The sequence below is a fragment of the Diabrotica virgifera genome, chromosome 9 (assembly GCF_917563875.1).
Source record: "Diabrotica virgifera virgifera chromosome 9, PGI_DIABVI_V3a".
In the NCBI taxonomy this organism is placed as follows: domain Eukaryota; kingdom Metazoa; phylum Arthropoda; class Insecta; order Coleoptera; family Chrysomelidae; genus Diabrotica; species Diabrotica virgifera.
The window spans coordinates 206,362,710-206,378,520 of NC_065451.1; the positions used below are offsets into that span (position 1 = coordinate 206,362,710).

At 32.3% G+C, this 15,811-nt stretch overlaps 1 protein-coding gene across 1 annotated transcript in view; it reads left to right on the top strand.

The window, feature by feature from the left end:
• The window catches only part of LOC114334049 (uncharacterized), an 89,091-nt gene extending 74,270 nt beyond the window's left edge, over window positions 1–14,821 (top strand). The window contains exons 7-11 of the mRNA XM_050660794.1: window positions 2,260–2,299; window positions 6,555–6,675; window positions 6,823–7,029; window positions 12,965–13,201; window positions 14,350–14,821. Coding sequence (XP_050516751.1) covers window positions 2,260–2,299; window positions 6,555–6,675; window positions 6,823–7,029; window positions 12,965–13,201; window positions 14,350–14,800 — 1,056 coding nt within the window. The 3' untranslated portion in view covers window positions 14,801–14,821. The remainder of the gene's footprint in view (window positions 1–2,259; window positions 2,300–6,554; window positions 6,676–6,822; window positions 7,030–12,964; window positions 13,202–14,349) is intronic.
• Window positions 14,822–15,811: the final 990 nt, after the last annotated feature.

Genomic DNA, 15,811 nt, shown 5'->3' on the forward strand with positions numbered 1-15,811 from the left:
ACTGTTTTCTGAATTTTTGATCACAAAATTTCGGTCAATTTTATTTTTGGTGTTTCTAATCGCAATTAGGAAGGAATCGCCCAAATCTCTCACATCGTCGATTTCTAAATCAACCAACTCTTTTCCACGACAAGCTCCCGCAACGCCCAAAATAAGTGCAACCTACAAAAAAATTGATTTCTTAAAATTTCTGAATATAAACAAATTTCCAAATTTACCTTAAGCATTAAATATTTATCATCCGGAGCCTCCCGTAAGAACTGATCTACCTGCTCAGACGTGAGAATTCTTGACTTCTTTGGCTTAAATCCCTCATTTCTTCTCTTCAAAAAAGCTAATAATTTTGGAAATTTACTTATATCAATATCTTCTCTAATGTTAATAACCGATTTCAGCATTGAGTAATGTGCCCAGAGAGTTGAGGCACAAACCGCTTTTGATTTATCATCGAAGTAGACTAACAGCGCATTTTCAGTAGGTTGTCTCACATTTTTTAAGCGGCACCACTTTTTAAAAGCATCGTACTGCTGCTCGTATAGTTTTCTAGATTTCGGTGGTAACAATTCTTCACCTACTTCGGCTGCTCTTTTATCAATATCAGATACACCTTCTTCACTCATGATACCAATAATTATCAATAACAATGTTTCTTTACAATGACACTAGTAATGACAATGTTTCTAAATTATAACTGTCACAACGCAATGTTACTATGGTAACTTATTTTAAAGACAGTTTATTAAATGAGTTGAAGAGAGAAAAAACTGATTGAAATTATTGAAATAATTAATAAAATCATACCGGAAGTACGAAAAGTATCGTATATACCTTGCGACTGAAGTACATTTAATCCTTCAGGTAAATTATGGCCCTCCCTGCGGTCGGGCCATAAACTTTACCTTCAGGATTAAATGTACTACTTCAGTCCCGCGGTATATAATGTACTATTTATTTAAACAAATTAAAATTTTGTGTTATAATAACTAAATTAATTTATTATAACAAAACAAAAGCAAGTCTGACATTTAATAATGCGTTAGTTCGATGGCTCTACTTGAGTTACTTGGGAACAAAAAAAGAATGAACGACATGGGAAGCCGAGAAAATGCATTTTTTTAATGTATACCGATTTTGAACTTTGAGGGTTACATTTTCTCCAACCTAATTTTTGATTGGAATTTTGCTATTTTTGGCAATTTTCACACGTATTATCGATCGTTTTTATTATAATAATATATGTTATGAGTATTTTAAGGATATGAAAATTGGTGTGGAGAAAGAGGACAAAAATAAAAAGGTGATGGTTTAAAAATTATGATCCTATTGTTTATATCTTTGTAGTAAATTTCGGTCAACTTTGACCGGTTTTATCTCAGGAACTGCTCATCATAATTAAACATTTTTTCTTTTAAAAGAAGCATCCTGCGGCTGTTTTTCAAATACCGTCTTTACAATTTAATTTAGTTTAATACTTCCCGAGATATTCTATTTGCTTATAAGCCAAAAAATTCTTTATAATTTTAAAATATTCCTGAGGCCGCTTAAATAGTCCAATTTCAATTCTGTAAAGTACGATAGATAGGTATAGTGTCTTTTTTATGAAAAAATCATAATTATTCTTACGCATCTTAATTATTGTCGTTATTATAGAGACCGTAAATTTTTAATTAACAATTCAATTGTTGCTAAACTGTTCATTCAATTTCCATCGGCTTCTGGAATTATAATCTGTACAAAAAGTGCTTTTACATTGTCAAGACATTTAATTATTGATTAACAATTACTTATCTAAAAGTTTAGTTGAAAATTAAAGATTTTGTTGGAAAAACCCGCTTTTTCCGGGGAAAGTTTTCGTCGAAGTAAATCGGAAAAAACACGTCTTTATGCAGAATTTAACTGCGGTGAATTTTTATTTAAGTGTTTTTGGTGTAAAGTTAAAATCTTTGGAGTTATAGAGCAAAAATTGAAAAAACACGATTTTCAGGCGCCATTTTGTTAAAAAAAAAAGTAGCACACTATCTGCGGACTTTGCATACCTATAATATTAATATATACAATCATAAGATTCGATTTCAGCAATAAAATTGCTGGTAAATAACTTTTCCCAAAAATGGCCTATTCTCCGATAATCAGCCCAGACTAATAGTAAAATACATCACTTGAGATAGGCACTCTACAGAACAATCCTCTGTATGTTGCATATTTTTGAATAATTTAATCTTTGCTAAAATATTGATGTATATATTTGTTGTATTTTAGAAAAATGGAGGTCAACCCCAAACCAGTAAAACCAATGCAGGTATGTATTTTCTTATAAGCTTATTCAACTAATGAAATATAGGTATCTTTTGCCAATTACACTGGTAAACACACAGTTTGCTGCCGGAAAGTGTTTTACTGTTTCTAAGTAATTTGGGTCTGCTGAATCCAAAAATGCCACCAGATTTGCTCCATCAGATCGTTTTCAGAAAATACCACAGACCACATTTCTAACATACCTATAGGGTAATTTAACGCAGCACTACCTACATAATATAATATGTAGTAATGTAGTGCTGCTACCCAACAAATAAACAAAACACGAATAAAAAGTAAGATATGTATTGTACAATATACTTACAAAAATCACCATATATATATCTGCCAAAAAAACTTAACTTTTCATCTAACCAAACCAGCATCGTAGCACAAATCTGTTATTCGGCGTCACACAAAAACTTCCTTTTATATAATTTTTTTGTAAAGGATTAAAAAGTACGGTCCCTTTAAAGACTCCAGCAGTAATTTGCCAACATGTGAGTGTCCCATCTCCCCTGATACCTCTCTTCCATGGTTTTGATATCTTGGTGGAAGCGTTCCCCTTGTTCCTCTGTAAAGTCACCAAGATTTTCTGGGAAACGGTCTAAGTGGCTGTAGAGGTAATGAATTTTAATACTCATATGACAACCGTGTTTGTTAATATTGTTAAGCATTTCTTCCACTATATTCCGGTAATTTTCCGATTTATTGTTTCCAAGAAAATCTTAATAATTTTTCTATTGATGAACAAAATATGTATTTTTTTGCTCTTAATATGAATCATTTCGTTCGCTCTTAATTAAATTCGGCCTTACTCGTAATGATGTGAAAATTGTGCTTCTACCTTTTCAAAAAATTGTTGCAATGGGATCATAAATAAAAAAGTTATTCTTAGTAAAAAGCTCTGCATATTCTAAAACTTTAAATGCAATAATAAAATATCAATTTTTATCAATTTTGTACAAGATATGTCAATAAATAAAAATTTCAGTTAGGTGTAAAATACCTATATTTTTCATAATACTGAAAATTGTTATTATGGAAAGTTGTTCAAAATTAAAAATGATGTGTCAATATATAATATAATATGCAATTACACTCTTCTAATCGAAATATTGTGAACTATAAAGGTACATACTTATTGCGCGAAATATAATTTTTTTTACATACCTCGTAAAATATTGATAAAATATAATATTTTATATTTGCATATTAACGCCCGGTTTCCGAAAGGATGATCATCTCAAAAATTATGTAATCGACGATTAACAATAGATTAAATGCGTCAGAAACGTCAACCAAACTAGTTTTAACAACAGTCGATTAACCAGTTTCGCTTGTCAAACGGCGGTAAAAATGGACTGTTACCTAATCTGCGACTATCCGTCGATTAACGGGCTGTTACGAGTTTTTTTTTAGTTTTTTAATTACTGTAATTAACAAATACCGGGAAAAAATTGTCAAATAACACATATATAAATGATATAAATCATATTATTCAATAAAAATAAGATTTTTTATGGAAGAAATAATTTAAAATATTTATTTAACTTACAGAACATGGATATCTCGGACATTTTTTATATTTGATTATATAATTTATATATTTTTTTCTTTTAAAAATGTAAGATAACAAGGATTCTAGACTCATAGAGCTATTTTTTGAGAGGCCAGAGCTCTAAAAAGCAGAACATAATGATTATAGCGATGTAAATAAGAGGTAAAATGTGTGAGAAATTATAGCAGCTAACTTTGAAGAAAATAAAACAGCCGGTAAATAAATTGAAAATAAATATAAAAAGTAAATATATAGACCAAAAATAAAAATACGATTATAAAATATTATACATCATAAATAAACTGTTTTATATCTCCAACTCTCGTCACATTACCTAGCCTCATTTTAAAATGCTCTCGTTCAATTCTTGCTCCAAACAAAAGTGACAGTAGGTACGTAAGAGAGAATGCACCTTTAGAATCTAAAGATACAAGTTTGGATTTAGAGGTTAATATAATTGAAATTTTGAAGGATAACAGTCAATTGTGACAGTATCGCTACCAAATTGTATGTCAGATCATCGATTACATGATCTATGATCATGCAATTTTACAATAGGACTTTTCATTCACAGTCATTTGTTTCGAGCTCCTGCCATATTTCGTATAATCCGTGTATATTAATATTATACACGGATTATACAATCATATGACACAAGCTCGAAACAAATGACAATCGATGAAAAGCCCTATAATTGGCGTTTGAGAAACCCATCACAGGTTAACAGTTGATCAAATCTGACAGCCGATTAGATGATCGGAGATTTGAATAACGTTTCGGAAACCGGCTGTTAGTGTTAGACCATGCACAGCTATTTATGACGAATAACTTTCTTCATAAAATTAATAATAAAACAGTTATCATAAATAATAAGTGAAAATTTAATCATGTTGGGTATAATTAATTTGAAACAATATTAAAAAAAAACAAATTTTCGATTACAAGGATATAATTACATATTGGAACATAGTTTAAATTCCAAACAACTTTTCTTTATAAAAATTTTTGATATTGTGAAATATAAAGGTACTTTACTCTTGAATGAAATTCATATTTTTTGACATACCTCGTACAAAATTAACAAAATTGGATATTTGATGGTTGCATCTTATGTTATATACGATGCAGAGTATTTTATAAAGAATAACTTTTTTTCGTAAAACTGATATTAAAAAGTTATCTATAGGTTCCAAGTTACGCAGACATACTGTATAAGAGCTAAATAAAAATTTTATTGTTGAAGCTTATTATTAAATGTATTTGAGGTAAGTTTTACAGAAAAAAGTTTTGATCACTCTGTATATACATTTTTTCAGCTGGAATTTTCGGTTTTTGTATTACATTTTTATTATCTTTCTTAGTTTTCTCAAAAAGAAATTATTAATTTCATTTTTAAACTAAAATAATTCAGTGTTTTTTAAAGACTAGATCCTAAGCTTTAAAAAAATATTAAAAAAAATGGTATTAGATTTATTTAAACTTGAGTAAAACCGTCTTAAAATGGTGGGAATTCTGTAAAACTACGAAGTTTTCAAAACTTACATTTTTTGAGACATTGTATTATTTGAATTAAAATTTTGAGATTTTTTTTGAATGAAAAATCGTTTAGTAAGATGATTGAGAGGTAAGTTGAGCAAATTTGAGAGTTTTATAGGTAAAATTGTATTAGTTACACATTTTTAAATCATTTTTAAACAAAATTCATGTAAGGCTCACTTTCCGCCCACACCGTACTTATGTCCATACATTTTATTTCTCTTTATTACAACCATAAGATAGCTTATTTCATCTTCTTTCATGTCCAATTTGTAAAATTTCTTTTGATCCATTAGTTAAAAAATTACATTAAAAAAACTCAACCGTGCACTTCTTCCAACGCTAGTTTACAGTGAACCAATGTGTGTGAGAAGGGTGACTTTAGCGTTATAAATAAAAAATTACAGAAGCTAGAGATTTAATTTTAGAAAAATCTTTATATAAGGTTTTTTTTGTAAAATTTTCTGAATTTTTCAATGGTCAAGTCAGTTTTTTTCTAAAAATTATATTTTCGGAGTTATTTAAAAAAACATCTCTAACTTCGCTGTTCATTTGTTTAATAAAAAATGAAGCACCCACTTCTCGAGTAGAACTTTTTGATATGTTGTTTATTAAACATTTCTTAATGAAATTACAAAAAGTTTTATCTTGTTTGATTTTTTCCGAAGTGAAAATTTAAATGCACTCCCCTATAAGCAGAATTGCTATTTTATATTTTAGTCAAAAATTATTTGGATTCAAAAATTGCAATTTTTCGATTTTTTTAAAGTTCAACCGCATTTATCTCGAAAACTATGCATTCTACGAAAAAACTTGTAAGAACATTTTTTGCTTAGAATCACCCAAAAAATACAAAGAAATGTTTTGTTTTGCGAAAAATCGCTGTTATGTAATTCCTCAAGTTCTTTGTTTATAACAATCTTATCGACATCCGGATCAACTGTTACCCAAAAAATTCGTGTTCTACGGGTCAAAATACATAAAAAAATCTTGGGTAAGTTCATCTGAATTAAGGAGGCCGTTGTACCACCCCTGGCGACAGGACTAAATCTCCATCCAGCTCTTTTATATTTAATTTTTTGTATCCTACATAGTTCATAGTTTTATAGCTTTCACTTTCCATTAAGTTTTAGTCAAAAACTAAAACATGACTTTTTTTCAGCGAAAAGTGCTCAGCGATTTATCGATAGCTTATTAAATGAAGGAAAGAAAACCTTTGTAGAATCAAACGTTTGTAAAAAATGTCAACTACCAACCTATTACGATGAAGCTCTTTACAAAAGGTAAATGACAATTAAAACAGTACAATTTAATGTCATTTCCATTATTAAAAATACTAAACTTCTGATTTTTAAAGAAAAGCAATAAATTTTAGGTACTTTTGTTTTGACATATTGTTTCGATTTTCTTAATATTGATTTTGTTTGTAGGGGCCAGCAGTTTTTCTACAGGCATATTTTTGCGATGTTATTTGCCAAACTCAACGGACTTTTGGCAGTTTTATCAATGCCTACAATTCTGAACATTTTAGTACTAACACAGAAGTCGAGCAGTGACTTTACTGCTTATATAAGGTACATATCAACGATTTTTCATATGGTGATATGGTATAAAGAAGACCTAAATCCTGGATCAAAGTAAGTGCATTTTGCTTTTGTTGTATTTCAAAACACCATTATTTATTATTGGTCATTTCACTAACATTGTTAAACTTAGATAGCATCTTCTTCCTAAGCTGTTCCCTTTTTAGGGAAAGCTGTTCCTTACACTTCTTCGCCACCTTCATCTTTCTCTTTTAAGTTCTCCGTCCAGGCCCGCCGAGAGGGGGGTACAGCCGGGACCTGCGATGTAAGGGGCCCGGCGTCGACCAGACCAAAGACGTAATTTTTCCCGTTGTTTTTGCTCTTCACTTTATGTGCATAATACATACGTTTAATTAGCCCTCGGCTATCTATTATATCAGCTTTAAATAATTGATGGATTCGACCGTTACTTGATGGAAGTTCATTTTATCTCACAATAAAACACTGAAAACTTTTGTTTTCTATACTTCCACAAAATTTATTATTTACAACTATGTGACTACAGATGTTTCGGCAGAGTGCCTTTCTCAAGTGATATAATTTACAATGTGTTTGCCTTTTTAAGTCTCTAACTGAAGAGGTTGAGGAGTGGGGAGCTGTTTGTCTCGAGTTGGTCATTCAGAATTATATCTGTATTTTTCAGTTTATTAATTTCCATAGATTCTAAAAAAGAAAGCTTAAGGCCTTTATTTTGGATATGCAGAATTTGAAACTCTTCATTGAAAGAATGATTATGATCTAGAAGGTGAAGTGCGTATGTAGAAGCGTCTGTTTTTCTATTGTTGAAAGCCCTTCTGTGTTCTGCTATCCGTTTGTTAAAAGTTCTGCCAGTTTGACCGATGTACGTTTTCGGACAGTTACCACAAGTTAGTTTGTACACACCACTTTGTAGTTGCTTTCTCTTTCGGTTTTTATTGTTCTTAATATATTTGCTTAAGTTGTTGTTAGTTCTGAAAGCTGGTATTATTCCTTTCTTTTTATGTATCTGGCTATTTTTGTTGTTATCTTGCCAGTATATGTGAGAGAGCAGAAGGTACTGGGTTCTTTCTGTGGTGGTGGATACACTAATTTCAGGGCTTTCTTATGGAGTTTTTGATTTAAAATTTTGTTAACTGTTTGTTCGTTATAGCCGTTGTTTACTGCTATTTGTTTAATGATGTTTAGTTCTATCTCATTCCCATGACAAAAAATAGCTTCGAAATAGAACTAAACATCATTAAACAAATAGCAGTAAACAACGGCTATAACGAACAAACAGTTAACAAAATTTTAAATCAAAAACTCCATAAGAAAGCCCTGCAATCAGTGTATCCACCACCATAGAAAGAACCCAGTACCTTCTGCTCTCTCACATATACTGGCAAGATAACAACAAAAATAGCCAGATACATAAAAAAGAAAGGAATAATACCAGCTTTCAGAACTAACAACAACTTAAGCAAATATATTAAGAACAATAAAAGCCGAAAGAGAAAGCAACTACAGAGTGGTGTGTACAAACTAACTTGTGGTGACTATCCGAAAACGTACATCGGTCAAACTGGCAGAACTTTTAACAAACGGATAGCAGAACACAGAAGGGCTTTCAACAATAGAAAAACAGACACTTCTACATACGCACTTCACCTTCTAGATCATAATCATTCTTTCAATGAAGAATTTCAAATTCTGCATATCCAAAATAAAGGCCTTAAGCTATCTTTTTTAGAATCTATGGAAATTAATAAACTGAAAAATACAGATATAATTCTGAATGACCAACTCGAGAAAAACAGCTCCCCACTCCTCAACCTCTTCAGTTAGAGACTTAAAAAGGCAAACACATTGTAAATTATATCACTTGAGAAAGGCCCTCTGCCGAAACAGCTGTAGTCACATAGTTGTAAATAATAAATTTTGTGGAAGTATAGAAAACAAAAGTTTTCAGTGTTTTATTGTGAGATATCAGCTTTACCTCTATTTTAAAATATATTTTATTGTTTTATTCTAAAAACGGCGCAAGAAACTTGCCAGATTTTTTGATGATTGAGCCTAGTAGTGACGCGACTGATAATTTTGAGCCCGACGAAATATTTTGCTGTGAAATTCTTTTGCTGTGAAATATTTAATATTGTCATAGATTGTTTAAGTAATTAAGAAATTTAACCCGCTGAAGGGGAAAGATCCTTTAGTTGCCATTCTCGCATCGCATTAAAAATGCTATGAGATCTACAATGAAATAGGACCGGTTAACTGGCCTAGCAACTTTGTGCATTGATAATTATTTGGTAAAATCATGCAATTTTTCGAAAATTGGGCCTCTTTGTCAATCTGAAAACTCTAAAAGCACCTGTATTATAAAATTTTTCCCTATTATAAATAGGGAATTTGGTTTCTAATCAAAATTTAATAAAATTTATATTTGAAATCTTTCATATTATTTAAAATTGATAATTTTATTCCTTATAAATATTAAACAATTTTTTTCGTTGTTCACTTTTTGCGGGGGCCCGCTCTTCACTTGTTACCGGGGCCCGCTCATTCCTCTCGGCGGCCCTGCCTCCGTTACACAGTCCTTCCATCCTCCTCTCGGATTTTGCGAGAGAAAGATAGGTCTGATACCTGAGAATGCCACACCAGAAGTGCCTGCCCTTCATTTAGAAGATTACTAAATCTGCTAAGAAATTACCCGTGACGCAAGGCCACTTTTCCTAATTCTATCGAAATCTATCAATTTTCCGACTCTAGCTTGGGCTCCGCTTTCTTTGCAATAATCATCTCGGTTTAGAGCTAGGACAAAGAATGGTTAAGTGCAATTTTTGATCTGTACTTTTGTATGATGCAGAAGTGTGTACACTAAAAATATCAAGCATGAACAAAATTAAAGCATTGGAAATGTGGATAGTCCATTGAAATGTTACATTTTTAGGCCATACCTTGCATTTGTTTGAGGAGTCAATTTTATTTTTTTAATGTGTAGGGGGATCAGTAGAAGCTTAAGTTCAAGTTTTTGGGGCCTCCACCCTTGTCCCCCGGCCGCCATCTTGGAAAAGGGGTTCAAAGGGGTTTGGCGCTATATCTCGTCAACTACCAAAACTACGGAAAATCTAATAAACGTAAAATGTAGCAAATTAAATTTTCTACAAGTTTGTTTCTATTACTTTTTATCGTCAAGTGACCAACAAAAAAGATATAAACAAAAATAAGTAAAAATTTTTTAACAAGTTTCCTTTTGGAGGTTATAACTTTTTTTCAGTTCAGTTTACAATAAAATAACATTATAGCAATTTTGTAAAGGGTTTTTCAGCGAACAACTACCACTATAAAGGTGTTTAATTCTATTTATTTATCTAGGTTTTACAGCGCTCCAAACTTGACCAGATTCTCGAATGCTCATAGGGATACAATAAAAACAAAACATTAAGCTTACTTTTCATCTTAATATTTTTTTATTTATACAATTTATTATGATTTTAACATTCCTATGCTAATATTAATCTATTTTTGACCTTTCTCTCCACTATAAAACTTAGAACCCTAAGCATATTATATAGAAAAGGCCACAGAAGTTGTTTGAGGACAAATACGCCGGTTCAGAAGAAGAATAACGCAACCGCAAAATGCAAAATTCTTCAGAAGAGCAAAAAACGATTTTTAAATGTTTAAAATAGGGATTAAATGAGGAGTAACCGTCCAGGAGCATCGGTATGGCGTTTATTTTTTGACAGTGTTGGCTTTTATTTTCATCGATATTGGTTCGAATTTCATCATCTTAATTTAATCGCCCCATTTTCAACCCTATCTACAGTTGCGTCATTATGCATCTGAAACAAGGTCTAACAAAGCGCGTATTTCAGTAACGACGCAATTACCTTATAGTGTCTCAGCACATTTTTACAGTTCGGTCTTTTTGAATCATCTCTACATAGTATTTTAGAAGTTAATTGCGCAAGAAACACAAATTGGCAAAATTTGCAGTTACGTCATTTTTCTTCCGTACCGGACTGAATATCTGCCTGCTATTACTTTTATTATTATAATTTATCCTAGGTGGCATAGCACTCGGTCTCCCTCTACTTAACTTGTTCTTACAGTTGTGCTACCTATTTGGTCACGTGCAGTCGTCTTTAAAATTGTGAAAAGTATTTTGAGATTTATAGATAATACTATTGAGAGTCTTGTGGAAAAAATTTAATTTTTTATTATTAGATAAGCATTTTGTGTTTTTTGTAAGAGCGCATCATGAGTGGTGGTTATTTTATTTGTAAGAAATCTCTAGGGAAACTTATTTGTCAGTGGGAAAGTCGAGCCATCTTTACCCACTGTTGTCGGCGAACGCTTTTCGTCTCCTTATATGGCGAAAATAAAGACGATTCTCTGGAAACCCTGAGATACAAACGATTCGCTAAAATAGTGACAAAAAATGCTTTTAATCTCTTCTCACTTCCTCCAACACAAGATGCAGCCCGTTTCCACAGATTCCGAGTGTATCACCAGATTCAGTCATGGCTCGGTAAACATTGTGATCCAGAAAATTGAGGTTGGAAAAAGCATGTAAAATTTTGGATACCAATCCAAATTTCCGAGCCTCCAGTACCACCGAGCTTATGAATTCATCTTTAGCAGATGCAATGGAAACTGGAAGTGCATGTGGTTGCCGAAAAGCAGACCTCAAATGTTCAGCAGTGTGCCTCTATTATGGTGGTGAAAGTTGCAGCAACATCGTGGATATATCAAAATTAATTATTGAAGAAAATTAATTGGTAGATGAATTACCGACAATGACGCCAACTCTAACTCTCATTATACCACAAAAATTCACCTCGGATACTGATTCAGATATTTACTCGCAGCCTGGACCATCGAAAAAAAAAATGAAAAAATAATAACTATGATAGATCTTTTTCAACATATAATAATAAATAATCTTATTTTGTCTAGAAATTTTTCGTGGATTAGGCCTATTGGGGATACCACACAAAAAACGCGTCTCCAGACTCTACCTCATAGGTGGCCGGGAAAAGGGTCAAAAATAACTTAATAATAGCATAGGAATGTTAGTCATAACAAATAAATATATAGATAGAAAAGTAAGCCCAAGGTTTTGTTTTTATTGTATTCCTATGAGAATTCGAGAATCTGGTCAAGTTTGGAGCGCTGTAAAACCTGGATAAATAAATAAAATTAAACAACTTTATAGTGGAAATTGTTCGTTGAAAACTCCTCTATAAAATCGCTATGATGTGATTTTATTGTAAAATGAACGGAAAAAACCTCGAAAAGGAAACTTCTTACAAAGGTTTCTCTTATTTTTGTTTATAACTTTTTTGTTGGTTACTTGACGATAAATAGTAATAGATATAAAATTGTAGAAAATTTAATTTGCTATATTTTATGTGTAATTAAATTTTCTGTATAGTTGCTAGTTTAGGAGATACAGTGCGGAAGCCCTTTGCCCCCCTTTTTCCAAGATGGCGGCCGGGGGACAAGGGCGGCGACCCCAAAAACTTGAACGTAAGCTTCTACTGAACCCCCCTACACATTAAAAAAATAAAATTGACTCCTCTAAGAAATGCAACCCTAAATGTAACATTTCAATGGACTAGGATTCATAAACTGATACTGGCAATACCTTGGACAACAATAAAAACTAATGAGGAAGTACTAAGGAGGGCCAAAAAAGCTAGAGAGAGTCAACTCCCAAATTCTGTTCTATTAAATTTATCATATAACTTGTTTTGATATAATTTCAGTATGCTTTCTTGTTTAAAGCTTTTTATATATTATTATCTATTTTCTTTTAGCTCTTTTGTGTGCTCTTTTTTGTCCGTTATTTCTGTTTTCCATTGTTTACTAGTTATTAACTCAATTCACTAGAAACTCTTTCTGTTATCAGTTACTCATTACATATTTTTTAATAGCAAAATGTAGAAATTTACAGTAGGTAGATTACACATCCACAGGTTAGGTAGAAACCTAACCTAACCTATTTACTTATTTATTTTTTTAGGTTATGGGGGTCTATACAGGAAGTCAACAAAAAACACACCGCTGCTAGTAAAAAAGGCTTGACATATGGTCTATGTAGAATATCCCAAGCAGACATGGCGTTTACACAGTTTGGATTTATGGGATTCCAAGTAGCAAGGCCAGGAATGGTTGGGTTGCACAACGTCACCGAAGAAGAATGGAAAGCTTTCATCCATGTATGGAGAGTAGTGGGATATTTAATGGGAATTGAAGAAAGGTACAATCATTCATTAATTAATTCATTTATTTAGCATTATAATCCCTAAGGATTATAGCTACCCAATGGCGTTCAAATTCCTATTCTTGGGTGAGGTGGATTACTCATCTATATCATTTATAACTTGCTGTGTGTCTTTGATGCTGTCGTTGATCTATTCCACTTCTTTCTGTCCTTGCACTGAACTTTCTTGTATTTAACATTCATTTTTCATCATCTACATCATCAAGCCATCTTCTTCAAGACCTTCCTCTACACCTGGGCCATAGTTGTGTCCAGTTAGTTATCCTTCTCAACATATCTGAGTGTTGGTCGTCTCTGTTTATAAGTATCTCATTCATTGTAAGCGAAGAGATTTTATGTATCTGACTATATTGTATCTCTTTAATTCTTCTTCATTTCTCTCTCCATCTTTGGCATTTGTTTTCATTCTTCTTTCTCCCTCTCTTGTTACGTTGTGGCCCAGTATCGCTCTCATTATTTTTCTTTCAAATTTGAGAAATCTTTCTCTTTCTTGTTAATCGTCGTTGTTTCCATCCTATATGTAACAACAAACAGGTCTTATATAGGTTCACCTTTGTTCTCTTACTTCTTAGCAGTTCTCAGCAGTTTTCCACCCATTCCATATGTTTTTGTCTTTCAGAATTATTTTCTCTGTTCTCTCCGGTTTCCGTGTTGTTACCCCAAAGTAGCTAAAGGTGGATACAGTTTTAAATTTATATCGTCCTGGGTTATTAGATATTTCTGAGTTGTTGTGTCGTCCTTTCCTTCCCTATCGTCATGTATTTTATTTTGTACTAATTTTTCAATTGCTTTCAATTGCAAAGTGTCATCTTCGGCTTTGCTATGATGACTAGATCATCTGCATAGCTATCACTTGAAGTTGACCTGTAATAATGTTTTTGTTTGCAAAGTTTGTCCTCTTTATTATTGCTTCCAATATCCGGTTAAACAGTGCCGGGGAGATAGAGTCACCTTGTTTCACGCCTTTCTTGACTTTGATCTTCTTAGAAATTGTTTCATTGAAACTGATCTTTGCTGTTTTGTTCTTTATGCTCATTGTTATATACGGGTATACTGCATTAATATTAATTTTTGATCCATTTTCCTTTATAAAATTTTCAATTAACTCATATTCTACTTTTCAGATTCAATATTTGCCGTGAATCAGTTGAAGAAACCAAAGAAATATGCAACCTTTTAATAGACAGATCATTTTTTCCTCAGGTCGAGAAAAGAGATCGCACCTATTTGAAAATGAGTAGACATCTGATACATGGTCTTTGGACAATGAATCCTATACTAAGATATAAAGTAATGATGAACTACCTCTATGATTTACTTAAACCTGTAGATGACAACAATAACCAGAAATTGTTGGAGAGCAAAGAACACAAGAAGTTATTTGACATGAGTCTCCTTCTGAGATTTAGGTTTTGGATTATAGGATTTGTTTTAACCATAGTATTGAAATACAGTATTTTTAGAATAATTTTTAATTGGTTGGAGCATTTGGCTCTGTGGTTGATGGAAGTTTGTCCATTTTTGGCTTACTATAGTTTCGGTAAAGCTAACACCATTGTTAAAATAAAAGTTTAAGAATAAATTTAGTATTTATTACATGGTTTTTTATTGGCGGAAGACAAACTTTTGTTATTGAAGTCCTTCCTAGAGTTAATAAGAGGGGAGAATTATACAGACAATTAACAGAAGGAAGCTTGAATAATTCGGTCACATAATAAGAGGGTCTCCTGCGTTGGATTATTGAAGGCAAGATAAAAGCTAAAAAAGACGAAAGAAGAAGAGCTCCTGGTTAAGAAATCTAAGGAAATGGTTTAGTCACAGCTCTAACCAACTATTTAGAGTTTCTGTAAGTAACATAAGAATTACCATGTTAATATCCAAGCTTCGATAGAAGACGGAACCTTTAGACTTTAGAAGAAACTTTTGCTCACAAAAATGATAAATGGAAAACTTCATTAATAAATAGCAATAGATATTTTCTAAAAAGTGCGCCAACCTCTGGTTTTCTTTTGTTACAGCCAAACGATGAAGTATAAAAAAATGTTTATAATAAAACTGGTGTATACAAACTGATGTACAGTCGGAAAAATGAAAGAATACCCATGAACGATCACATCAATCACTTAATTTGTATTTGCTGTCTTTTTCTATAAATAACAAACGTTTGTTATAGAAAAAGACATTGATGTGATCGTTCATGGGTATTCTTTCATTTTCCGACTGTATACAACGTTAATGGCAAAGAAGTTAAATGACCTCAAACTCGCTAATGAGAAAGTGATTACAGTGAGCACATGGTGCATTAGTGGTGAAGAAAGTTTCAAACATCTCCCAATTCTTGCTTCTTCTTCTAATAGCACTACGTCCTGTTTCTTCTGTTACAGTCTCTGCTGCGATCCGGAGCTCCAGCTCTCGTACCATCGTTTTTTGGGTCTTCCTATGGGTTGCTTGGTGTTGAGCTTCTGTGTCTTGGATCGAATGGGTCCATCCGATCTACGTATTCTCTCCACATGCGTCATCGTGTTCTTGTCCATTTCACTACGATAGAGGAACAACTGGGTACGTTCAAAAACAAAAGTCGAGGAT